At 39.4% G+C, this 26,959-nt stretch overlaps 1 protein-coding gene across 1 annotated transcript in view; it reads right to left on the bottom strand.

Annotated features, from left to right (window-relative positions):
• Positions 1 to 11,329: 11,329 nt before the first annotated feature.
• Positions 11,330 to 26,959, bottom strand: part of PIGK (phosphatidylinositol glycan anchor biosynthesis class K) — a 128,737-nt gene continuing 113,107 nt past the window's right edge. Inside the window, exon 11 of the mRNA XM_049616982.1 lies at positions 11,330 to 14,442. Within this exon, the coding sequence (XP_049472939.1) occupies positions 14,326 to 14,442 (117 nt within the window). The 3' untranslated portion in view covers positions 11,330 to 14,325. The remainder of the gene's footprint in view (positions 14,443 to 26,959) is intronic.

Below are 26,959 nucleotides of genomic sequence, written 5' to 3'. Positions count from 1 at the left end.
CTCCATGTCTCCAGTGGCTATCATGACGCCTTGATTCACATAGAGATGCTTGGGAAAGGGAGGAAAAGAGGAAAAGAAAAATCGTTTCAGTCAACAGGAAGAGGTTTTTGTCCTCCCGCTCATAATTTACTGGGTGATAAAGATGCATGTATAGAATGCTGATAGCAAGTCAGTTGAACCCAAGGCTCTGTGGGACAGGGAGTTGAATCCTGCTCAGAGCGCCCCAGGGAGGCCTCTGGAGCCCGTCTGGTGAGTCAGAAATATCTTTATTCCACCTCACTTAATGCAAAGTAATTTAACTCTTTGATGGGATAGACTTGCATAATGAGTTACATAACAATTGGCTTATTTTTTTCCCCCCAACAGGTAGTTTCTTCCCCAACAGGTCCTTTCTTCCCTTTTGAGAAGTAAAGCTTCCTGGAATTATTTGATCTTTGTTTGAAGTCAATTAAATATTAAAGGATTTCTCCCAACTTTGCATAAGCCAACAGAATTGAAAGTTCACTTCACAGCATTATGAGAAAACAAGCACAGAGCTTCTGCATCAATTCCGCCCCCCCCCCCCACTCCTATGCACTGCTCTCCCCTGTTCTTTACTCATTTAACTAACTCTTGCCTGGACGACCTTGACCTTCCAAGATTGTATTTCTCCAATGCATTCGTTCCCCAAGGCAAAATGAGTCTCATAAAGTATAAATTTCACTCTGAACCTTTTTTTTGAATTCTGACTAGATTTAGTCTCATTCTGCAGCCTGGACTCAGAACCCACCGCCTGCATTATTAGCTCCAGTCTCATCTCACACAGCTCCTCCCTATGTGACCTGAAGCTCCAGCTACACCTGGTGACTTAAGGTGGCTCCAGGTTTGCTCATGCTGCTTTCTGTACCTCGAGTGCCGCCCCTCCCCTGTGTTCCCATCTACAGACAAGTGTGTCCCACCCAACTCTTGCCCCTGTCTGCACACTGCCTTGGAGGCACCTGGCTCAAGCACCTGCTGCCATTGGCAGCCCAGCCTCCATTTTCCCACCTTTTAGGTCATAGGTGCCTGTATTTTCCTTGGAGAACCAATCCCTCCACTCTTAACTATGTCATTAATGAGGGATTCGCTCTGTATAGAGCTCCAGGGATAGGCCCTGACTGGCTTAAACGTACTGGAATATCTTGTCTCCCAGACACAATCATCGGTTCATGGATGGGAACATGACCCAATGCAGGGATGCAAACACTCCCCCCGCCCCCCCCCCCCAAGCTTAGGTGCTTTAGGGTTTGAGACTGCTAAAGCTGTATTTGCTACCACAAGAGGAATCACCTTGTGAATGGAGCCATCCCAGGGGAAGCAGATATGACAGATAGATCTTAGAATGTCATTAAGTGCTGGACCAAGCTGAGCCTGAAGACAAACCTCTCCTGGACATTGTTATGTAAATAAATACTTTTTAAAAATTATAACTTAAGCATATTTGTGTTGGATTTCTATCACTTTGCAAAAAAATGTGTCCAACCATTACTCTTAATTCAATGACACCTTCTAGAATCTCTCCTGGAGCTCTCTTCACCAGTTTTCTGGCTCCCCTACTATAAATGCCTTAAAGACAGAGGCTGTGCCATTCACGTAAAAGGTATTCATACTCGACAAATGTTGGAGGAATAACACAATGTATAGATCAGAGCAGCACCAGAGAGCAGTAAAATGCATTGTAAGCACAAAAGATGTTTGTAATAATTTACCACCCTGTTGGGCATTATTCTTGGCTGTGGTTCTCTATGCTTTCAATGTGTCTTCTTGGTAGGAAGTATATAGCCAGATATCACTGGGAAGCAATCAATAAAACTATAATATAATAGGATAGAAAACTAGAAGTTGCATTTTCTGGAGAATGTCAGTACTGTTTGTAAAACTTTTAATTATGTAGATACATACACGTATGTGTACATTCGGTTACAGGGTAAAATGTATTTCTTACTACAGATGGAGGCAAAATATTTTTGAAAACCATTGATCTGGCTCCCACCTGAGACAATTCTATAATATAGAATACAAAAGGATTGAAAATAATAGTGTATGATGTTAGAGAGGGTTTTTATTTTGTAAAACTTTTTTAGCCATATAGGTAGATACACATATATATGTAGTACTGAGTCACAATGTAATATGTATTTCTTACTGTCAGGAGTAGCCAAAAAGTTTGAAAACCACTGATCTGCTTTCTCCTTGGGGCCAGAAATATTGCAAAGTGGTATGATTGTATGAGCTGCAGCCAGCAAGGTGAAGAGAGGGAAGGAGGCTTCATAATTGCCTCAGCCCCAAGAACCATGTAGGCAGGCAATATATTTGTAGACTGACTCCTGGACTTCTAGACAAGTGGTGAAGGGCACATCCACACAACTGCTTGTAGAGCAGAGGCAGGCAACAGGGCTGGCCCTGACAAGGCTTGTATCTTTCCAGCCTATTTCCATGCCCAACCTGAGTTAAAAGCCATGTAGACACAGGAGCCAGAAGCCTTGGGAGAAAGAGGCTCAACAGTTTGAATTGCTTGTTACCTTTGGCTTTCCGCCTAAAGGAGTTCCAAGGGTGTACTCTGCAAAAAAACCTGACCTTGGGGATTAAAGTTACAGAGACAATCTAGAATTCATGGATGCTTGAGTATCAGGAGAATAATAGTAACAAAAGTCAGGTGTTTCTTAAAAAGCAGGTAATTTGCTTTTTGTAAAAAAATGTTGCTCTTTTCATGTTTTAAAATGTTCATCCCTTGTTTTCCATATTTATTTTTAGTTTGTTTCATTCTCTAAATGTTTAGCACTTAAAGAATGTTATATTCCTTTGACTAGTTTTAGCTCTATTTTAATCTTCCTTTAAATTGTTTCAGCTACCTAGCTTACTCTTTATATTCCATTTAAAATTTCCTTCCATTATTTCCACTTTAAAACATTTTTGTTTCCTTTTTCTACTTTTGCTTTATTCACAAACACATCCTTGAAATAATAAGCTTCTCATTTCAACATCTAAAATTTTAATTCTTATTCATTTTCCCCAGTAATACTTTGTAACCAGGATTCTGCTTTTTTTAACCTGTTTGATGTATTGTTTTTACACCTTCTATTTGGTTTCTCTTATCTCAGTCTCAATTTCTCTCCCCCACCTTTGGTTTTATTGGTTTATAAGTGTATTTTCTTATTTGTAATTTTAATTATTCTGTTCCTTGCATAATGTGCATTTATCAGACTGACCAGCTTCAGAAATGCAAAACTCAGGCTCCTAACTACTGTACTATTCAGCCTTCTTACTCTGTAAGCATTTTTGTAACTAACCAAACTAGAATATTTCCTACACCAGTGTGCCTCTAACATATTTTTCCCCTTTGATCCATCTTCTTTCTTGGTAGGGTTACAAGAAATCCTGTTGCCTGAATCTTTTCATTTCCATGTAGTCATTACAAAGAGCAAGAGGCAGCTGCCTAGAGCCAGAAGAAACCAGGGTTTCTAAAACAGAGTCGATGAGACCCTTATTGGATGGCTTCCACATGTATGATACATCTGCGTATCACCGGGACTGGGTCCAGCTGCCAGACTGTGTCAGAAGGAAGTACTTCTTCCATCTCTTAACCCTCAGTGGAAGTTTCTCAGGGAAGCCTTCAGAATTAGAGGGAGGTGGTAAGAGAGGGCTCCAATCTTTCGTCCAGCTCTCTGGGAGGAAAGAGGACTCTCCCTTGAACCCAGAGGCATAATTTGAACAACTGAAATGACTGTGGCCGAGAATCTCACCATTAAATGCCATTGGGTTCCTTTGAGAAGGTGTGTCAGTCAAAGTCTGATGAGAAGATAGAAATTACGTAGTAATTTGAACAAGGAATTAGAGTAACGGGGAATTTGCTAGTGAGACAGGAAGAGAACTCAACACAATAGAACACCAGGCATCAGAAGTAGCCACCACCCCTCAGGCTGAAATAGGGGACCCAAGGAAAAACTCCACCCCTCCCAGGGCTGAGGCCCATACATCATTGGAGAGGGTGCAGTGGGGCTCACTGGATGGCAGAGAGGTTCACTGAGAGGTCATCTCAGTGGAACTTGCTGGAAAGCTGCTCTCTGGAGTGCTGGGCAAAGCTATCCTCTGAAAGAAGCCATGCCTTCATGAAAAGCCACCTGAAAGGGTGTGGGGAAAGTTGCCCGGGAGGAGGTGCCCTGCCAGCAGCACCCCATCGTGGAGATGCCCAAGGGCGTGTGCTGGGGGAAGATGCCCTCCATACGTGCCTGCTGCAAAGCTGCTGGAGGCAGGTTCATGAAGAGGTGCTTTGCTAGCAACTGTCTGCTATGAAGCTGCCCAAGGGAAGATACTCTGTGCTGCCAGCCACTAGGCACTGCAGAAAACACAGGCACACTCCTGCACACACACCCACAGCAGGAGCCGTGGGAGAAGCACACCAGAAACAGGAAGGGAGCTCCTTCTTCCTGCCATGCTCCCCCAGTACTCTCTGTCAACAAAGCTTAACATCATGGTAACTACAAAAGAAATTCTTAAAGGATTCAGCTCCATCATCACAGATGGATAATGAGTAGATTTGGAGCTAAGAGACAAGGAATTGGAAATGGGACCAGTATACCCCTTTGGCTACTTAGTTTCGGCATTCGCTCTTCTACATGCATTTGAGACCTGTACGACAATGATGCAACTCTGTATTTCCATCTAACAAGATATTGCTATTTGTACAAATGAAGAAATTCTCACCCTTCCCCAAAATAAGGACACACACAGTCACAACTGTTATTGTATACACTGTATCAATGACTCCTTAAATTCTATCACAGTCCCACTGAATATTTTCTTACCTAAATACTGTATTATAAGGTTAAGCATCACTGACTTGCATGAAGTAAAAGTGGGGAAAGAGAAATAGCATGCATACATAAACATATAACAGGCAAAGAGAAAGTATGTAAAGCTATTACAATTCTCATTTCAGTAGTTGGCCATGGGCTAGAGCTGATGTCTGGCTTCCTACCTTCCTCTACCTATTGTATATTTCCCCTTACTCTCAGCCAGAAGCTGAGTCAGCCAGTTTTTAATCTGGTGGAGTGATTCACACCTTTGTTCAGAAGACTGAGTCTTCAATCATCCTGCCTTTTTTTTTTTTTTGAGGTATTTTTTGGTTCTAGCTTTCCATTAACATTTGCTATTGATCATGGAACCAATAAGAGTGCCACATGGCCCCCCTTGCCTTCATGTGTAGCAGCTATTTATTTCCCTTGGTGATTGGCCTCAACAACTCCAGCCAGTAGAGTAGCCTCTTATTTTTGGCATGTTCAGTGATACAAGGGCTCTAAATGGCCAGGTGGCAGTCTTCTCTTCAAATTCAATGGAACCACTGTTGTGTCCTCTGGATCATAGCATTTCTCTCCCCAGGGCTAAGACTTCTGTAGGAGCAAAGCTCAGAGTGGGCAGGACAGGAAGCAGAATCCTGTGGATGGATTATTAGATGTAATAGTGAGAGGAGCTGCTCCCGTTTCCACTCCTTGTTCCCAGAACTATGCAATCTGGCCATGGGGGGAAATAATGCCATGTAGTGGTTTCTGATTAAAGCCTGAATTGCACCCTGTCAAACAGAACTCCCTCCTTTCAGTGCTGTCTCCAGATGGTGGCATAACGGAGTCTTCAGTGAGTCATTCCATCTTCAATTAGGTCAGCCACTCTCAGGTTATGGCATATGTGGTAAGTTCAGTTTCTTCCGTGGATATATGCTCACTGATGCACTTCTCTGCTGTGAAATGAGTTCCTTGATCAGAGTAAATACTGTGCAGAATGCCATGTTGGTAGATAAAGATTCTGGAATTTATTGATGGTGATACTGGCAGAAGCTTAAAGAGCAGAGAATACAAATCCATACGCAATGTAAGTGTTATTTCAGTGTGGATGAATTCCTGCCCACTCTATGATGGTCAGTATAATCAACAAATGGGGTGCCTGGGTGGCTCAGTCAGTTGAGAGTCTGACCTCAGCTCAGGTCATGATCTCACGGTTCACGAGTTCGAGACCCGCATCAGGCTCTGTGCTGACAGCTCAGAGCCTGGATCCTGCTTCAGATTCTGTCTCCCTCTCTCTCTCTGCCCCTCCCCCACTCACACTGTCTCTCTCTTGTCTCTCAAAAATAAATAAACATTAAAAAAAATTTTTTTAAATATATAATCAACTTATTACCATTCAGCTGAGGAATGGAGGCACCAACCCAATTAGTCGCTGGATTTTCATGTAGGTCTCAGCTGTTGGTAGACTAGGCACTACTCAGTAGTAGCATTAGCCAGATCAGCCTTGGTATAGAGAAATTCAGCTTGTTGGGCTCAGGCATAGTCTCCATTCTGGCCACCATAACCACTTTTTTTTTACCCATGGGCCCAATGAGCAAGCACTGGGATGAAAGGTTAACCGACCTCCACAGAGTATGTCATTTTGCCCAGCTGATTACTAGGAACCTCTTCTGCCGTCAGTGCTTACAGTGAACATTTACACAGATATCTTTATAATCTGGGCCTATTCAGAAGGGATTCAGAATATAAACTGAGAAAAAGAAAATAGAGAAGAGCTCGGTAGTGAGGTGATAATGAGAGATTATAAACTGACTTATGCTGAGTTTGAATTCCTGCAGGGCTTTCAAGTACAAAGGGGGCATTTCTGGAACTCAGAGATTCTGAGATAGAGAAATTTGACTGTCAATGATGTAGCAGGAATAGTGGAAACCACAGATGGGGATGAAAATACTCAGAGACAGTGCTGAATCTCAAAAGTTTGAGGGCAGAACTCTGCAGAACCACTGTAGCATGGTGTTAAAAGAGAAGCACTCAGAGAAAACAGCAAAGGGCAGGCTGAGTGCAGAAAACTTGGGGAGAGAGCAACACCACGAAGGCAGAGGAGGAAACGTTTCTAAAAGTGGGAGTCCTCAACAATTGTTCCTTAGTAAGGAGAAATAAGAAAGGCACAGGCAGAAAAATTCCATCAGATTTGGCAAACTAAGAGATCACTTGTATCAGTGAAGAAAATAGCTCCAGGGCAGTGGTGGAAGCAGAAGACAGATTCGTGGAAAGGTTCACAAACGAATACAGGGCAGGGAAGCCTAGTCAGTGCATGCTATCTATTCATTCAAAATAATAGGCTATGAAATGAAGTAGAAAAGAACTCTATATAGCATTTCTATATTCATGTTTAAAAGGGAACAGAGGATTTTGAGTTTTTAAGATGAGAAAGCTTGAACATCTTATAAAACATAAGGGAAATCACATCCATGAAAAGGAAGATTGCAGGATAAGGAGAGGTGAGTTCATTGCTAAGCAATATCCCAGAAGAAGGGATGGAGTCAGTGACTCAATCTCCAAGAAAGGGGTGAGGATAGGATGGAATGGGGAAAAAAACAGAAGTAGATGTGAAGGAAGTAAAGAAGGAAGTTAAACTGGAGACCTTCCCCCAATTTCACTTTCAGATTACAAAGCAAAATATTCCAATGACTAGAAAGTCTGAGTCAGTAGGCAGGATTGAAGACGATCTATAGTATTGAAAGAGGGGCACCTTGGTGGCTCAGTCCATTAAGCTTCCGACTTTGGCTCAGGTCTTGATCTCATGGTTCGTGGGTTCAAGCCCTGCGTTGAGTTCTGTGCTGACAGCTCAGAGCCTGGAGCCTGCTTTGGATTCTGTGTCTCCTCTCTCTTTGCCTCTCCCCCACTTGTGCTCTGTCTCTCGTAAAAATAAATAAACATTAAATATATAAATATAGATATAGATACATAGATATATAGTATTGAAAGAGCAGTAGTGGGAAAGAGAGAGGGAAAGAAACAGAAAAATCTACTCTGATTGCTTAGTCAAATTTCACTTCCATATCGAAGTCTTCTCTGCCCCTTCCCCCGAAGGTAAGCACAATATTAATAACATTTATATAGCAATTAAAAGAAGTTTCTTTCTAAAACCCTTATTCCATAGTTTTTAAATGGCACTTGTCATTTTCTACATTTGCTATGTAGGTGTTTCATCTCTTCATGCAAGTCTTTCAAGAATGAATTTGTGACTCTTTTAAAAAGAACCCTGGGGCACCTGGGTGGCTCAGTCGGTTGAGCGTCCAGCTTCGGCTCAGGTCATGATCTCGCGGTCTGTGAGTTTGAGCCCCGCGTCGGGCTCTGTGCTGACGGCTCAGAGCCTGGAGCCTGCTTCGAATTCTGTGTCTCCCTCTCTCTCTGCTCCTCCCCCACTCATGCTCTCTTTCTTCCAAAATAAATAAAAACATTAAAAAAAAAAAAAAGAACCTGTTTGTTTGTATCCCTCAAAGCATCTGCTAGAGTGGGTAATGCATTAACACGGTGTTTCAGTAACAATCCTTGTATAACAAACCACACTAAACTCAATGGAAGAAAATAATTTTTTCTCAAATTATTATCTCATAGCTCTGGTGGTCAACTAGGAAGCTGTCACTTAGGGTCTCTTCAGTGGTTGCAGTCAGGAAACATCTATGTAGGCTCTGTCCCTTGTATCTCCAGAGCTTGATGTTGGCTACCAACTGGGACCTAACTGGGGCTGTCAGCCAGAATACACATACATGGCTTCTCCGTGTGGCCTGGGCTTCCTCAGGGGATGATGACTAGGTTCCAATAGCAGTGTCTTGAGAAAAAGAGTCAGGAAGATGCTAGATCACCTTTTATGACCTAGCTTTGGAAGTCACGCAGTATTATCCTGCCACATTCTACTTATTAGGATGAAGTCACTAAGACCAACCCATATTCAGGGCAGGGGAGTTTAGTTAGACTCCACCTCTTGAGGAAGGAGGGTCAAAGAATTTGCAGGATACTACATACAATAGGTGCTACTTAGATGCCTGTTTAACCATTAAACATTTTGAAAAAGGCTCAGAAGAAAAAAAAAAAAAGACTGAAAGTGGTGCAGTCTCAACAGTTCTGACTAGAAGTCAATAATAATGCTGAAAAGGCAATGAACCCATAAATTATGCCACCCATGGCTGTTTGTTTTACAAGTATTTGCTGTCTTTTACAATCTCCTTGTAGGATAGAGTTGGGTGTTTAGTCTAGGAAGAGAAAGTAAATCAGTGCTTCTCCCACTTTCATGTGTATGCAAATTTCTTGGGGATCTTGCAGATTTGGGTTCAGTGGGTCTGAGGTTGGCCCTGACATTCTACACTTTTTTTAATGTTTATTTATTTATTTTTGAGAGAGAGAGAATGAGAATGTAAGCAGGAGAGGGGCAGAGAGAAAGGGAGAGAGAGAATCCCAAGAGGACTTTGGGCTGTCAGCCCAGAGGCCAACATGGGGCTCAAACTCAGGAACTGTGAAATCCATGACCTGAGCCAAAATCAAGAGTCAGATCCTTAACTGACTGAACCGCCCAGGTGCCCTGGACATTCCACATTTCTAACGGAGATGCATGGTGATGCTGGAGCTCTGTGGACCATGCATGAATAGCAAACTAGTTGAAAGCAGTAAGGGTGACTAAGTGGCTCCTGTGATGTCTCCCTTCTCTGGCCCTAACAGACAGGGATAAGCCACCACAGGTCCTTATGTGCTTACAGGACCCTGACCTTCTGGCCAAGTGAACCCTTGATACCAGCAAGGTTAATCTGTTCTCTCACAAGACTTTTTATAACTAGAAATAAAGGAACAGAGTAATTTTCCTCTCTTTTGTGGTGAAGCACAGGACACAAGGCTCTGGTGTTACCAGTCATGTGAAAAAGCCAGTCTCCGGGAGGGATAAGGAAATGCAGAGAAGAACATCCAGGTGCCATTCCAGTCCCTGGTGAGGCTCAGTCCAGAAACCCCTTCAAGATTTGCAAGATATTCTAATGTCCCTCCAATAAATTCCCTTCTTGGTCTAAATTTGTTCTGGTTGGGTTTCTAGCATTTGAAACTTAAAACATCCAAACTAACATGAGATGGGGGAGAAGAGGAAATGGAAATGCAGTACCCACTGTGGTGGAAGAACAAAGGAAAATTTTAGACTGGGTTATTATCCAGACATCCAGGGCTTGGGGTGAGGACAGACTGTCCATTAAATCATGCTAAAGGTGTCTTTCTTTTTCCTTCCTCCCTCCCTCCCTCCCTTCCTTCCTATGTTTATTTATTTATTTTGAGACAGAGAGTGCACACAATTGTGTGAGCGGAGAGAGGCAGAGAGAGAGAGAGAGAGAGAGAGAGAGAGAATCCCAAGCAGGCTCCATGCCGTCAGCAGGAGGCCTGACATGGGGCTCAATCTCACAAACCATGAGATCATAACCCGAGTCAAAATCTAGAGTCAGACGTTTAACCAACTGAGCCACCTAGGTGCCCCTACTTTTAAAAAATTTATTTAAGTAAACTCTATACCCCATGTGGGGCTCAAACTCATAACCCCCAGATCAAGAGTCACATGCTCTCTGACTAAGCCAGGCAGATGCCCCGCTAGAGATGTATTCCTAACAAAGTGAACAGACCATAGAGAGAGTTAAACACAAGTAGAAAGTAAGGCTCAGGGAAGAGAAGGGAACAGGTCAGTCTAGGCGTACCATGGCCAATGTTCTTTAGAGTGACCTCTGGGCTTGAGTGGAGGGTAAGAACTAAGTGGAAGTTAAGAGCTAGGCAGCCTCCTGCCCAGCACAGAAAGGGTGAAATTCTCCTGTGTTCGGCATTGTATGATGTGTTTCACATTTATGACCTTACTTAATGACTCTTGGGAAAGTGTCCTACATTGCTCCCGCCAGCTGTCCCTGAAACTAGCACAGTCAGTGTATCAGATGAACATGAGTCACATCACGTGAGCCCCACCTGCTCGACCCTATGACTGGGTATTCCACGGGCAAGTCTGGAATTCCTCTGGGGTCTCTGAGGCTGCAGGCAGCCCAGATGAAACAGTAAGCACTTCTGTATGACAGTCACCACCTTTCGATGTTTCAAGTAAGTGAATTTTTAATTTTTAACCGGTGTCTTGGTCACACCCTCATCTACATCAATCCCATATTCAAGGTCTACACAGTTAAAATAAACCAAATACTTTATAGCACAGTTCCAAAACCAAAACATTTCTGCATTAAGGAAAAAAAAAAAAAAAAAAAAAAAAAAAAAAAAAAAAAAAAAAAAGACTGGTTGCTACCAAGGTGTACTGGCCACCAATTGAAAGACTTTCATATTTACACAGCAAGTGCGTGTGCAGACAGGGCAGGCAGCAACAGAAGGGCGACACCGGAGAGCACTTTCCTTGTGGTAAAGGCCGGCGGGAAAAGGATGAAGTAATGAGGCTGATTTCATAAAGCCAAAATGGATGCTGATCTCATTATTTTATAGCCATACCTTGTGGTATGTTTATAAAATATTTCTTTCACAAGTTAAAAGAGAATCTGCTACAGATGGATTTAATTTTGGTAAAATCAATGGAAAAAGTTCTATGTTAATGCAACATTTGTTGTAAAGATTCCAGAAACACACAAGTCAAAATTTCAAATTATGATTCCCACAGTAACTGTAACTCTGCTATGCAACATACATAATGGAAGAAATGTTATCAACATATACCATAGGAGAAAGTACTCAGTAAGCAGAAACAAGCTGAGTTATGCTTGTTGTGGGAATCATCATTTCCAACTAGCTGAGGATATATAAAAATTGAAACCATAAATGCATGCATTATTTTATGTATTTAATTCCAATTTTTCTTGATCCAATTTAATCAGCTTTGCATCCAAACTACATTTCCCTTTCATAAACTGCAAATGAATGTCTTTCATAATTTTAAAATCCACATCATTTGGTTTTTTTCTCACGCAGGCTGCCTTTGCAGAATGGCATCATCATATCCTGTCCCTCCCCTAAAAGGTCAGGCCATGTCTGCTGGGACCCATTTATCTACATTTCCTTTTCTCCCTGAAGACACCAGGGACAGGGGGGAAAAAAAATACCAAAGAGAACAAGAATCACATTAAGTAGCTTAGACAGGTAAATAAGTTCAACAGAAAGAGGGACGGTGGCATCATTAACTTCCCTGCTGGCATCTTCTGAGCACAAATAAAGAAAACAGTACCGCCACATATTTACAGTTTCAGAAGTGTTTAGTCATAACATTATCTCATCTGATTCTCACAACAACGCTGTGAGAAAGACAAAAAGAAAACTCCTTTCGGTTGTTCAGCTCTTTGTGACTCCAGCAGAATATATTTAAGGATGCGCTTTTATGGTATAATTTAAAGTCTGGACTATTTAATTGCACTTACGATATTACCCACTTACCACATGCAGAGGATTTACTTATTATTGAAAGCAGAATATACTTTATATAAAAAGATTATGGTTACGAGCTAAACATTTAACAGTTTAAGCTTTCTGCTTTAACTGTATTCTGAACATTCAATAATGAAACAGAAAGAAATAACTGCCCTTAGAAACTATGCCTGGGCAAAATTAATCCTGTATATTATATCCAGTATTACATTTTCCAGTTTGGTTTTAACTAAGAAGGGCACCTTCTACTGCCTCTAAAGAGGAAGGCTGTTACTTCCCAGCAGTCTGTACCATTGGGGTAGGTTTCATTACATTCAAATTCAATTGCTTTGACTCAAGATCAGTCATATTTCCTTTTGACGCGAAGCAGCTTGGTCCCACCAAGTGTTCAAGACCTTGCATAAGTGTTTGCAGGGTGCCATGGTCAACCTTTTCTCTCTCTCTGCTACTGTGATCTGGCTAGTCTAGTGTAAGTTTGTTTTTCCCCTTCCCTATGGACAAAAGGATACCTCTCCATTTATTCAGATACAAATTCTCCCTCTTCATTTACCTAGTACACCAATAAAAAGATCAATTAAAATGAAGGTTCAGAGCAAAGCAAATGCTTCATTACTAAGCAAAAAACCTTAATATAATTTGTTCTAACCTGAGAGGTAACAGTGTATCCTTTGCCTGTGAAAAGTATGACCATTTTGCATGTAACTAAAGTGTAATATTTTAAGTGTTAAAAGGAAAGCAAATCCTAAGGCATATTAATTTTAGGAGGTTTCATTGTGGGGAAAGAGTTCTTTTTAATGTTACCTATAATTATAAACAAGATCTTTGCAATTAATAAAGATAAAGATCTGGGTAAAACAGATGAAATACAAGAAGGTATCCTGTGGGACACGAATACTTAACTTTCATGGTTTTTACCCCCCATATACAAAAAAATAGTATCTGCGGCTGATGGCAAAACACAATCTCAAAACTATTTCCAGTTATGAGACAGACAGGAAGATGACTTGTAAGCTAAAAAATCAGTGATGAAGGTATGAGCTCTTGCATCTTCACAGAGATCAGAAAAGGGGTCTTCTCTGCCTTTTATGATGCATCAGTCAGACAGGAAGGCAGGGAAGTAAGTGTGAATTTTTCATACTGTCCATCCACTCTATGGGATCATCTCAGGAAAAGTATAGAAAGAGCCAGTGGGCAAGGTTTACCTTAAACAGAATTGAAACAATGTCTCTTTCAATATGGAAACTGGAGGGGAGGTAATCAATTGTAGAGTATCACAGAATGGTTACAAATGAGAAATGATGGGGTTTGTTTCTTTTGAGCAGTCAGCAATATGAAATTCTCAAAAGTCTTAAATTTTCCAGATAAACTGACAGCAAATAAGGTCCCCCAAACTATCAGTACCATAAATGAAGGAACTAATGTTTTAATATTGACTTATAATTAAAGCTTCAGAATTCCATGAATGCTGAGAGTAAAATATTAACGTGGTAAAGAATGAACCAAAGGAAGATTTTGGGAACAAAGTAAGTGGTCCAAGAACAGAAGAACATTAAAAATCTTACTGTACATTCATAGAATGGATACTGTGCAACCATTCACAATGTGTTCTGAAGAACTTTTAAGGGTTGATAACAAATTGTAAAATGAAAAGTAAAGTTACAGAATGATATATTCTATATGATCTCTAATTGGGAAAAAAAAATGTATATAGAAAAAAAAGACTAGGAGAACAACACAAAAATACTGACAGAAGCTTACATCTGCTAGTGAGAATGTTATGTCTTCACATTTTTTTTTTCTTTTCCAAGTGGAAAGGGAGTAAGATTAGGGGACATTTTTATTTGCAAAAGCAGCTGTTAAGTATACTCTGATCTCTCTGTCCCATCTTTTTAATAACATGCACAACAAAAAAAGTATATTTAGAAGTTGCATTAACAATTATTTTTCTCTAAGTTATCAAATCAGTAGTTCATTCAACTTTAGTTTCCCTATACTTTTTACCCAATTCACACAAGAACAACGTATTTTTTAAAAATATAATGGCATAAAATCTTATCCACGGTGGTAGTCTTCATGCAGTCTTCTTCATACATCACATCTAGAAAATGAACTTCATATGCTTGATTCCATAAGTTTTGAAGAAAACCATTATAATGAGTGCCCACAATCCCAGAATAAAACCCCCAGGAGGATGCCAATCTTTCAGCTTTGGTTTCTGCAAAACAAAGATGACAGGGTAAATTTAACAACGATGTATAAAGCAAATACTGGTGGAAAACAGAAATTTCATAGGTTGTGTTTTAAGAGGGAGTAATTTAGCCAAATTAAATGTATTAGGATAGCAACAGTGATAAAGAATTCTAACTGGGTAAATATTTCAAAGTGGTTCTTACAAAGATCAGTTTCAAATGACATTTTGTGCCTTCAAAGAGACTTCACTGACCACCCTACCCAGCCATCTCTCTTCACCCAAGCTATTTGGTGGCCTAACAGTCCTTCTCATTTCAAATTTATATATCCATTAGTTTGTTGGTTTTATCTGTTTCTCCTATTAGATGATAGCTCTATGAGGGTCATGTTGCTCATATTCCTAGCACCTACCTGCCATAATGCCTGCCTTGTAGAAAACGTACATATATTATACTGATTAAATCAGTGGAAAAACAAATGCCACTCAATTCTATTTGTTCTGATATTCAACAAATACTTATCTGGGGTCTAATACCTTTAGTTAGATTATGCCCTTGAGACAGAATGCTCTTTACCTCATTCTGCCTGTTTGAAACTCACTAACTGAAATGCCAACTCCTCCAGATTTTCCCACCCGATATATTCTTTTCTTTGAACCTATAGTTCTTTCTACACTTACTTCTATTTAGTAATATAATTATCTTTATCGCTTATCTCCTTGCAAACTTCCAGGGGGCAAAATCTGGCTTAGTCCATTTTATATCTCCTTGTCAATTCCCCCACCTCTCAACACCCAACCAAGTGTCTTGTATATTTCTTTGTCCAGCAAGAAAGGGGAGACCAGTCTTCCCCATTTAGTTGTCATTTCAACAGCTACATTATGTCCCTGAAATTGGAGGTCTGTGACTATGATCTTTTTATGAGTTTTACTTCCTGAACTACTAGCCAATATTGTAATGATAGTCATGATATGAGAATCATATGACATGAGGGTCATATTTTAGAGTAGAATAGAGTGAAGAGAAATTGTAGTCTGAAATTTTAATTTGTTCTAGTCACCATGTAAACTAGCCAAGGAAGGCTCATAAATCTCTTAGAGGTATCTGCATCTCACAGTTTGGTTTCCCATACATAACCAAGACTCCTAATGCTCTTCACTCAATCCTAAACTCATCATGTTACAAAAGGAAAGGAGGGAGGCAGGGAAGGAAGGAAGGAAGGAAGGAAGGAAGGAAGGAAGGAAGGCAGGCAAACTCAAAAATAAAACAAGTCAAATCAAGCAGAATTAACCAGTAAAGGCCATGCCAGTAATATGCTGCCACATTCTATAGTAACTTATGTTTATTATCTATGCCCTAAAATACCTGATAGTTGCCTAATGTATACATTATAAACCCATTAAAAGAATTCAAAAGAATATTTTGAGACAATGAAATTTTATTTTTCGTTTAATTTTATAAATGGAGAAGTTACCTATGGAAATGCCTGGTTTTCAATTAGGTGATCTTTCTGAAACTTCTTCCTTCTCTTCTGAAGTTCTCCTCCCTTAGCTTCAGGGACACTCTCACCAGGTTTTTATTCTACTTCTCTAACCATTCCTTTTCAGTCCTCTTTGCTCCTTAAATTCTAGTGTTCTCTAGAGGTCTGCCTTTAGCCATTTATTCTCTCCCTTTATATAATCTCCCTGGGTGACACCTGTACCGTGGTTTTGACCTCTGCCAGCAGGCTTATAATTCACAAATTGATATCACTAACATAGAACTCTATGCTAAACCCTATGTTCACGTACAGATATCTTTAGCTGGATATTCTCAAGGATCACAAACTTTACCATAGCCAAGAGCAAATTCATTCCTGAGTCCTTCACCCAGCTCTGTTCTTTCTTCCCTGTTTTCCACCTCTCCATCCACATGAAGGGAATCACCATGTTGCCCAAGTGATAAAGCTAAAAGTCCTTCCTAGCTCCCCTATCTCCCAGACCTTGCCATTTCCATGAGTTACTAATTCTTATAGGTTTTATCCCCATCATATTTGTCCTTTATAAGTCTTCTATTACCACTGCCACTACCTTAGTTCTAGCTCCTATCATTTCTTGTCAGGATCACTGAAAAGGTGTCCTAACAGTTTCTCTTCCTCCAAGATGTCCACCTCTTTTCCATCTATCTATTGCTGCTAGACACATCTTCCTAAAATACAAATATATATGTGTATAATATATATATATATATACATTATACACATATATGTGTGTGTGTGTGTGTGTGTGTGTATATATATATATATATATAAAAGCCTCACATGCATGCGTGTAAGTATTGTTTGTTTTAGGCACACATTACTTTTGTAATTTAAAAAATTAAATAATTTAAAAATGAGGGTTCGGTGTGGTGTGGTTCAAAGAGCATGGGATTTAGAATCAACTGCTTTGGATTCAAAGTTTACTTTTAACACTTAAAGCCTACGTTGCCTTTCAAGCCACTTCTCCACTCTGAATTTCTGAATCTACAAAATGGACATGGTAACACGGACCTCCTAGGAATGAATGAATGCACAATTACTGCAATGATGTGTTTTCTGAACATTTACTCTGTAACTACTCATTCCTACCTAGAAAAGTACTTTTAAGGTAACTTTCTTTTGTGTTTGTTATGAGGAATGCTGTTTGAATCAATCTAATTTTTGTTATTTTAGTTTGTACAAATTTCAATTCAAAATTAATTTGTTAAACTAATAGGAGAAATTCACCGTAATGTTTTCATCTGGATGATAATGCTAGAGTTTTAATCAACGCCTAATATAAACACAACTGACCATATTGTTTACAGTGGTTATATGCCACATTCACTCTAGGTCTACTCCTACCCCCAACCCACACTCCTTTCAGAAAACTTCCCAAACACAAAAATATTATAATCCAATTTTTCCTCATGTTACTTTCTACTCAAAACTCTGCAATGGTTCTGATCATATGTGAGATGATGATGAAGACAGAAGTTCTTTCCCTCTAGTATCTTACAAGATGGTTAAGTCCATTGGCTCTCAAACCATTTCAGATGGCAGAGCTTTTGGAAGTCATGGTGTTCTTTGTGAAACACTATGAAAAGTCTTAATTTAATTCCAGTAGAAAATCTAGATTAGTATAAAGCATAGCTATATTAAAGATAGGTAATACAAATATCACAAGCATGTGACAATGAAAAACAAATGACTGAACTAAACATGATTGACTATGCTTGGTTTTTGTCATGTTTATTTTCTATTAGTCAAATAATTGGTAATCCACACCTCAAGGGTTGAAAACACTAAACCAAAAATTATTTTTCTGTAAATTGGGACAAGATTATCATTATTAGTTATTAGTGGAAGTACATCTTTATTAAACAGTTTGCAAATGTTCCCTGGAAATTCCATTGAAGAGCACTGACCTAGTTGGGGAGATAAGATTCACATTTTTCCTGATAACTAGGAGTCTCTGATTTATACAGTATTTATATTTTTAAATTTTTTTAAAGTTTACTTATTTTTGAGATTTGAGAAAGAGAGAGCACGAGCATGGGAGGGGCAGAGAGAGAGGGAGGCAGAGAATCCCAAGCAGGCTCTGTACTGTCAGCATGAAGCCTGATGAGGGGCTCAAACTCATGACCCATGAGGTCATGACCTAAACTGAAACCAAGAGTCAGATGCTTAACTGACTGAGCCACCAGGTGCCCTATATGGTATTTACACACACACACACACACACACACACACACAGTTTTGTTTGTTTTAAGTAGGCTCCATACCCAATGTGGGGCTTGAACTCACAACCCGGGGATCAAGAGTCAGATACTCTACTGACTAAGCCATCCAGGTGCCCCCAGGTTAATACTTTTAAAAATTTAAATAAATATTGTCAAAATCTGGCATTAAATTCTTAACTATAGAAGAACAGGCTATAATACAGATGATTGTTCCATAAACCAATTTAATGAATTTCAGCGCTAAAAGAGTTCAGAGGTATGAACTTTCAAGAGTTCAAAAGTACTGTAACTTTCAGGTGGTATTTAAACCAACTCATGCTTAATAAAAAAAAAAAAAAGTGAATACTATGTAAGCTCTATGATTCGTTAGAAATTATTAAAATAATAATCAAGTAGTTAATAGCAATCTTAGTTTTGCAGCTGTAGAAACTTTAGTTACTTTCCAATGAGATAGATTCCCTGAGGTCACAGTTGTACCATTAAATCTTAATCAGAAACAAGTGCCAGAGAGTAGACAACTACAGCTTCTTTGGAAGTCACCATCATTTCCCCCAAGATTGGTCCAGGCAGTTATTTTGATCTGTTATTCCAAAGACTGGCTCAGAGAATTCTGGAGGCATTGCTTCCTGGTCCTTAATTTTCATTTTGGGATAATAGATGTGTCCCATATTGAGACCACTGATGCCCAGGACAGGACCAGAGAGAATCGCAAAGTGCTAGAGCTTTGAAGATAATAGTGGAGGACTAAGAAATATATGTAATCACTCCAAAATTATAATGGAAATTCTGTATTCACATTATAACACTGTACAGGCTAACCAAAGCAGCAAATCTCAGCCTTTCAAAATGGTTATTTGCAGTTGCTATACCTTTTACTATATACTCATTACATATTTTGATTAATAAAAAATGGCAAATGAATTATTAATTAAATACAACTTGGACTCTTAGCTTAACATGGCATCTGTGTAGAATCCTCCAGTGCAGCTTTTCCATATTCTCAGGAAAATACATGTTAAGACACAGAAAAAGACAAAGCACATCCTACTAAAATTCATTTAACCTCTGATGAGAAACCTCAGATAATTCCACTATTTGAAAGTCTTAGAAACCAGGTCTACAAACAAATTAATAGTGGCCCAGTTTTTTGATTACTACCCACAATGCAAAGGATTGCTCTGCTTGGTGAAACACAGTAATTTCGTCAACAGAAAAGAGGCTTTAGCTCTCTCCCTTTTTCTACCTGCTATTGAAGAGAAATCATGTTTTTACAGTAGAAGGATGGCTTTATGAGGCAGCCAGAGTAACGAAACTCATTCCCAACCCTCCCCCACCCCAAGGCAAATCTCTTTATCCATTTAAATACAATTGCCAGTAAAGAGGGTGTCAGAAGGTAGAGGGACACTCAAAAGTTCACTGCATCTAAGAAGTTTCAATATCTACATGAAAAGCTCTGCAGAGAAGGGAAAATACAGGAAAAATCCTTTTAGTAGTACATATTAATACAGTTTTTCCATAGAATTCATTCTTTTATTTATTTTAATTTTTTAACGTTTATTTATTTTTGAGACAGAGAGAGACACAGCATGAATGGGGGAGGGTCAGAGAGAGAGGGAGACACAGAATTTGAAACAGGCTCCAGGCTCTGAGCGGTCAGCACAGAGCCTGACGCGGGGCTCGAACCCACGGACCGCGAGATCATGACCTGAGCCGAAGTTGGACGCTCAACCGACTGAGCCACCCAGGCGCCCCTAGCATTCATTCTTTTAAAGTGCCCCAAACCAGGTATATGTAGCATGTTAGCAGATGATCCTGGTTTAGTTTAGCAAAACTACCTTGATGATTGCCTGCTAGTCACGGAAACTATAACAACTTAAGTCTTCGGATGCAGATCTGAGAAGGCATTCAAACCTAAGTAGATAGTGAGAGGCATCCACACACTCTTGGCACACACCAACAGCGCTCTAAGAAAAAGGAAAAAAACACAGTGAAGTCTATGAGTAAAAATACTCCCACACGTGAGAAAGAAACATCCTGAAGGTGCAGAGAACATATCTCTAAGTAAGATTTAATAGGAACGAAAAGATAGTTTTAGAAAAATTTTATTTGGCATGGACTTGAAGATGCACAAGATACTGAAAATAAAAGAATGGTATAAAGAGAAATATTATACAAGATACAAGGATAACAGGATGGGATCAAAAGGGAGCCATATTAAGGACGGCTGGGTGGTTCAGTGGGTTAAACATCCGACTTCAGCTCAGGTCATGATCTCATGGCTCATGAGTTTGACCCCTGCATCAGGCTCTGCACTGACAGCTCAGAGCCTGGAGCCTGCTTCAGATTCTGTGTTTCCCTCTCTCTCTCTGTCCCTTCTTCACTTGTGTTCTCTCTCTCTCTCTCTCTCAAATAAATAAATAGGAGCAAAATTAAAATCTACATTGATAAGGAAATTAGTGCCCAAAGCATATTTTTAAGTCATTCACCCAACTGTGGTAGACTGATGGCAAAAAATGGCCCAACTCTCCATACTTCCCTTGAATCTATGCCATTTGCAATATGTGGTGTTATATCAACTCTCACCATGAAGTAGAATCTATACCCTTTCTCCATGAATCGGCTGGCTTTGTGACATCTTTTGGCCAATAAAACACAAGTAACAGTGTCCTAATTTCAAAGTTAGCCTCAAGAGGCTTTGCTTGCTTCTGCTCTCAAAACTCTGCTACCACGAGAAAAAATGAAGGCAAGTCTTCTGGAGGAAAAGAAGCAAGGCTTCTACCATGTGGAGAAAAACTCAGGTCCCGCAGATAACAACCAGCCAATTCCTAGAAGCAGAACCACCTAACCAACCCAGGACTGACCACAGACTCATAAGGGAACACAGTCGAGAACTGCCCAGCTAAATTTGGCCTAATCTGTCAACCTACAGAACTACGAGCTAAGTAAATGGTTGATATTTTAAGCTACTAAATTTTAGAATGGTTTATTATGCCTCAAAAGCTATGGAATACATCCACTGAGGTGATAATTAATGTGGAAGGAAACACCCTGATCCCTTATTATCATAAGAAAATAAAGTTCCCATCTACATACTTGTGGCTTCAGGTTTCTGCAACAATGGCATAAATAAGAACAGCATAAAGGGCAGCTAATCAACCCCTTGTCCACCATGAACTTTACTTAGGTGGGGGAGGTCTGTCAAGATGATCTCCTCTGACCCTCCTGGAATGAGACATCTAGCCCCCATAACTCATCTAACTTTCAAAAAGGGCTTCAATCAGCATCTGTCACACCTGAAAAATTATCTAGAGCCAGACTCTGATGAAGCTATCCAGGAAAAATATCGGTCTTCTAGAGGTAAATTTCATGAATGTTCTTTGCACACTCTCCCACATTTAAGGGAGCTGTAGCGATGCTGTTCCAGGTCTCTCTTAAGATCTTCACGGAAAGAAACTGACTCCATTTGCCACCATGCCAGGAACTGCTCTCCAGGAAATGAAGTAGGGGAACCCAGACTAATTCACCCAACTTCCTCCTCTTAACTGCAACCTAGATCTGAAGTCTAGTTCCTTTCCTTTTGAAGTTAGTAATGAGTGTTACCCAGATGTTGCCCCACTGCGGGGGAAATGAACATCTCCCAGGATTCTGATGCACCTTACTCATGTTAAATTTGCAATACAATTAATCTAATCTAGGATAATTAAAGATGTTTTATTTTTAACTATAGTATTTTCTACTATAAAGTTGACCATGTTTTCCCTTAACTATTACTTTAGTTTTCTGTGACAAGAATATCCACTATTTACATTATTAGTTAATATTGCTCTGGAATTTCCAGCCAATCTAGACATAATTTCTAGTAAGGAGAAGTAAATTTTCATTTGCAAATATTATGATTAGATAGCAACTAACTCTAAACTCAACTCATAATTACCAAGAATAAAGAGCTCAAATTTGAGATAAATATAAAAAAGAATACCCTTTCAATATGCTAGCAAAAATGAGTCAAAAAACAGAGCAGAAAAAAATTTCATTCACAACAGCAATAAAAAAGCATAAAATAACAGAAATAGCCATAGCATGAGATGTAAGGTAAACAATCCAAATTACCCTAGAAAGATAAGTAAACAGTCCTGAATATCAAAAAGGGTATAATAAAGCTAATTTATAATGTTGTTCTCATGCAAAATAGAAAGATCAATAAAACAGGATAGAAAGCAGGCAATCAGCCCAGTAGCCAAGAGGTTAGTACATGTTAAAAGAACTATCATAAATCAGTGGGCAAGAAGATATTCTTACTGGTGCTCTGGATTAACATTTGGAAAAAAAATCAGTTTTATTTCTAGCCCAACACTAGAAACCAAAATACACTTTACATGGTTGAGAATTAGATGTAAAAATATTAGATGTAGAAAAACATTTTTGTTACTTTCCTTTGTAAAGTGGCACCTAAGGGACACATTCTAATGGTATCTGTTAACAGTACCAGTGCAGAGCAGTGACAGACGAACTCATTGTGGAGAGCTGAACACAGGAGTCCAAGGGCCTGCCGGCAGACTCAGAAAGAGCTTCTTGGAAAAGCTGGGCCTTGAACAACGTGTCACATTTGGGTTGGTGGAGGGAAAATCATGGTGATGAGAAAGGCCAGGCATTGGGGAAGGGGAGAAGGAAGGTGATGTCTACTCTACAAAGGGTGGAGATTTACATCTATTTGTTTCCTGCTGACCCCCCAGGACCCTAGCAATTGGAACCTCTGTTGAAAGAATGGATATCCTTTGGGTATAGCAAACATCAAGAGCCAGAAAGATTCATTCTGTGAATGCCCAGTTGTGAGCTGGGATTTGAGACAAGAAGCTTCTAAGAACTTGAGCCAGTGCTCACCCACAGGTGAATGGGGCAAAAAGAGATAAAATGTAGGAAAATCTGCACAGTAAAGGGATTTTCAAATCTAAAGGCAATAAATGAAAATAAAAAAGAAAAGTTGAAAATATCTTCAAAAGAACTTTTTGAAAGATCTGTATTTTGCAAAGTGTAAAAATCAAAAGGGGAACAAATGAGAAAATATGACAGAAAGGGGGATAAATTCAGAATATGAAGATCTCCCCCAAATCAATAAGACACAAAGATTTATCAATAAATGGAATAGGGAAACAAAAATTTTCACAAAATAATTACAAATGGCTAAATAACATAGAAAAATTTCAATCTTCTTGATCTTAAAAACAAATTAAAAATATTAACTATTTCTTCCTCTTTTAAAAATTAAACTAGTAAATGTCTGCAAGGATGGTCAACTTTTAGAAAAATAATTAACATGTCTAGAGGTCTTTAAAATGTTTGTATCTTTTCATTCATAGGAACTGTTCTACTGTAAGCTAGGATCTATATTAAGAAACTCAGAAATGATGGGGTGCCTGGGTGGCTCAGTTGGTTGAACATCTGACTTCAGCTCAGGTCATGATCTCACAGTTCGTGGGTTCACCCCCCCCACCCCCCTCCCCCAACCTCCCCCACCCTCCCCCACCCCCAGTGTTTGGGCTCTGGGCTGACAGCTCAGGGCCTGGAGCTGTTTCAGATTCAGTGTCTCCCTCTTCTCTGCCCTTCCCCCACTTGCACTCTGTCTCTCAAAAATAAATAAATGTTAAAAAAAATTTTTTTTAAAGAATCCATTTAGAAGAATCTTCATATATTCATCTTTTCCAAATTAGGAGATGAGCTGTAAGAATACTGTTTAGTACTTGATATCTTACTTTAAGAAAAAGTAACAGGAATGGCATGACAGCAGCATAATATAATAAAGTGCTTTCTCAGTATGTATTTAATAGTACTCCTGGAGTATAACAAGATTGCTATTTTTAAAACAACTATAGGCAATATTTTAGACATTCTGCACTGATTTTCCTTGCAATCAAATGACAGATTGGTATAATTATTGCATTTTGTAGTACAGCTGCACTGAGGTAAGTTCATATTAAAGTATAGCTTATAATTTCATTTGTGTCCATATTAGAACTTCTCATAAAATGACTGATTTTATGTAGTTACTCTACTGACTACTATTAAATACACTCCCATTTTTTTTAACCTTTCATAATAACAGCTATAATACAAAGGTGAAAAGCACACATAAAACACTGCAATGTGTCATGAGCAAACACTTAAGAGCTTAAAGGCTACCTATTATTGAAATGCCTAATATTTCAAATTAAAAAGATAGGTAGCTAAGCAACACTGCACTGCCAACTGTGCACAATATTTGGTCTCCCCTTTCATGTTGCTAGGAGAACATTACCGTAGAACTGCAAAATAGTTAACAGAGCAAAGATCTAAGCGCTAAAATTATATAAAAAGAGGAAACCGAGGATTTTCAAAATTGTATATATTTACTAGGACGCAAATGGAAAATTTCCAAGGTTTTGATGACACTCTTTTCTTAAAATTTTCTTAAAATACAATGAGCCCATCAGCTCAGTTAAACTATAGTTCAAAGAAAAAAAAACACAATATACTGAGGCTACAGTTATAATTTACTTTAGAAAATAGCTGTTTGTTTTCAACTGTTTAATCAGTGGTAGTTTATTAGTATTTCCAGTCTATCTATATCCTGTCTAGAAAATATAATTTGTACTCTTCAAATTATATTAATGGTATAAATCTGTGGTGAGCAGAATTCTAAGACAGCCCCAGATTCCTTCTCCCTGGTATACACTCCCTGTATAATCCCTTCTCCTTGAGTGCGGACAGAGCTGTAAATCTGATGGGATATCTCTTCTGTGATTAGGTTACATTATATAGCAAAGATGAAGGGATTCTGAAGATATGACTAGGGTCCGTAATCAGTTGACTTTCAGTTAATAAAAAAGGAGATTATCTTGGGGGGAAGGGGTTGACCTAATTAGGTGAGCCCTTTAAAAGAGAGTCTGTACAGGGGCGCCTGGGTGGCTCAGTCAGTTGAGAGGCCGACTTCGGCTCAGGTCATGATCTCGCAGTCTGTGTGGGTTTGAGCCCCACGTCGGGGTCTGTGCTGACAGGTCGGAGCCTGGAGACTGTTTCAGATTCTGTGTCTCCCTCTCTCTCTGCTCCTCCCCTGCTTGCACTCTGTCTCTCTCTGTCTCTCAAAAATGAATAAACATTAAAAAAAAAATTTTTTTTAAAGAGAGTCTATACATCAAGAGACAGAAGTCAAAGAGATAGATAATATTAGAAGCAGCCGAGATGCTCTCCTGTTGCTCTTGAATAGTCAAACAGCCAATTGTAGAGTGGGCCACAGGCAGGGAAAGCAAGCAGCCTCTCTGGGAGGTGAGGGCCTCAGTCAGCCCTACAACCATGGGAAACTGAATTCTGCCAATTACCAGTAAACTTGGAAGAGGACCCTGAGCCTCAGATGACACTGCCATCCTGGCTGACACCTTAATCAAAAATATACTGCATGGAATTAAACACCATGGAAGAACTAGCAGAGAACTGTTAAGATAGCAACAGAAATTATTCAAAATGAAGCACAGAAAGAAAAAGGCAGGAAAAATAAAAAGAGCATAAGTGAGCTGTGGCACCGTATCAAGCAGGATCCCATTTGTGCAACTGGAGTCCCAAGTGGGAAGGGAGAAAAATATCTAAGACAAATAGTGACTGAAATATTTCCAAACTTCGTAAAAACTATAAGCCACCAAATCCACAAAACTCAAAACTAAGCATAAGAAACATGGGAAAACCACACAAGGAACATCATAATCATATCAAAATCATTGCTGCTTTTATATTACACCAAAGTTGAGTAGTTGCAACAAAGGCCAGATGACCTACAAGGCTAAAATATTTTAAAAAAATTTTTTTAATGTTTATTTATTTTTGACAGAGAGAGAGAGAGAGAGACAGAGCATGAGCAGGGGAGGGGCAGAGATAGAGGTATACACAGAATCCGAAGCAGGCTCTAGGCTCTGAGATGTCAGCACAGAGCCTGACGCAGGGCTCGAACTCACAGACCATGAGATCATTACCTGCGCCGAAGTTGGATGCTTAATCCACTGAGCCACCCAGGTCCCCCCAACAAACCTAAAATATTTACTACCTAACCCTTTAAGAAAAATGTACAGAGGAAGAAAGAATGATTGAGATGTGTTGTGACACCATGGAGGCCAGAAGATAATGGAAAGACATTTTAAGTGCTAAAAGAAATTGATTGTTAACCTAGAATTCTAGGGAAATGTACCAAGTGAAAAAAATCTTTCAATGATGGTGAAATAAAGCATTTTTTCGTAAAACAAAAGTTTTGTGAATTCAACAAACCTATACTACAGGGTAGTATATACCAAATACTTATATTACAAAAGGTATACCTATCACAGATTTATACTAGGAGAAATGTTAAGAGAAGTTCTTCAGGCAGAAGGAAAGTTACATCATATAGAAACGCACACTTACACAAGGAATCCAGGGAGGGACAGACTGATAAATAAGTAGATAAATATAAAAATATTTTTCCTTGTTTTCATGTTTCTTTAAAAGATAATTGACTATTTTAAGCAATAAGGATAATAATGTATTACAGGGATCATAACACATGTAGAATTAAAACATACAAAAAGAATAACACAAAGGATGGAAGGGAGGCATTAAGAATATATCATTATAGGGGCGCCTGGGTGGCGCAGTCGGTTAAGCGTCCGACTTCAGCCAGGTCACGATCTCGCGGTCCGTGAGTTCGAGCCCCGCGTCAGGCTCTGGGCTGATGGCTCGGAGCCTGGAGCCTGTTTCCGATTCTGTGTCTCCCTCTCTCTCTGCCCCTCCCCCGTTCATGCTCTG

Source organism: Panthera uncia (genome assembly GCF_023721935.1).
Source record: "Panthera uncia isolate 11264 chromosome C1 unlocalized genomic scaffold, Puncia_PCG_1.0 HiC_scaffold_4, whole genome shotgun sequence".
NCBI lineage: Eukaryota > Metazoa > Chordata > Mammalia > Carnivora > Felidae > Panthera > Panthera uncia.
Note: the sequence above shows the minus strand (reverse complement) of the source record. Positions and strands in the feature narration are given on the sequence as shown.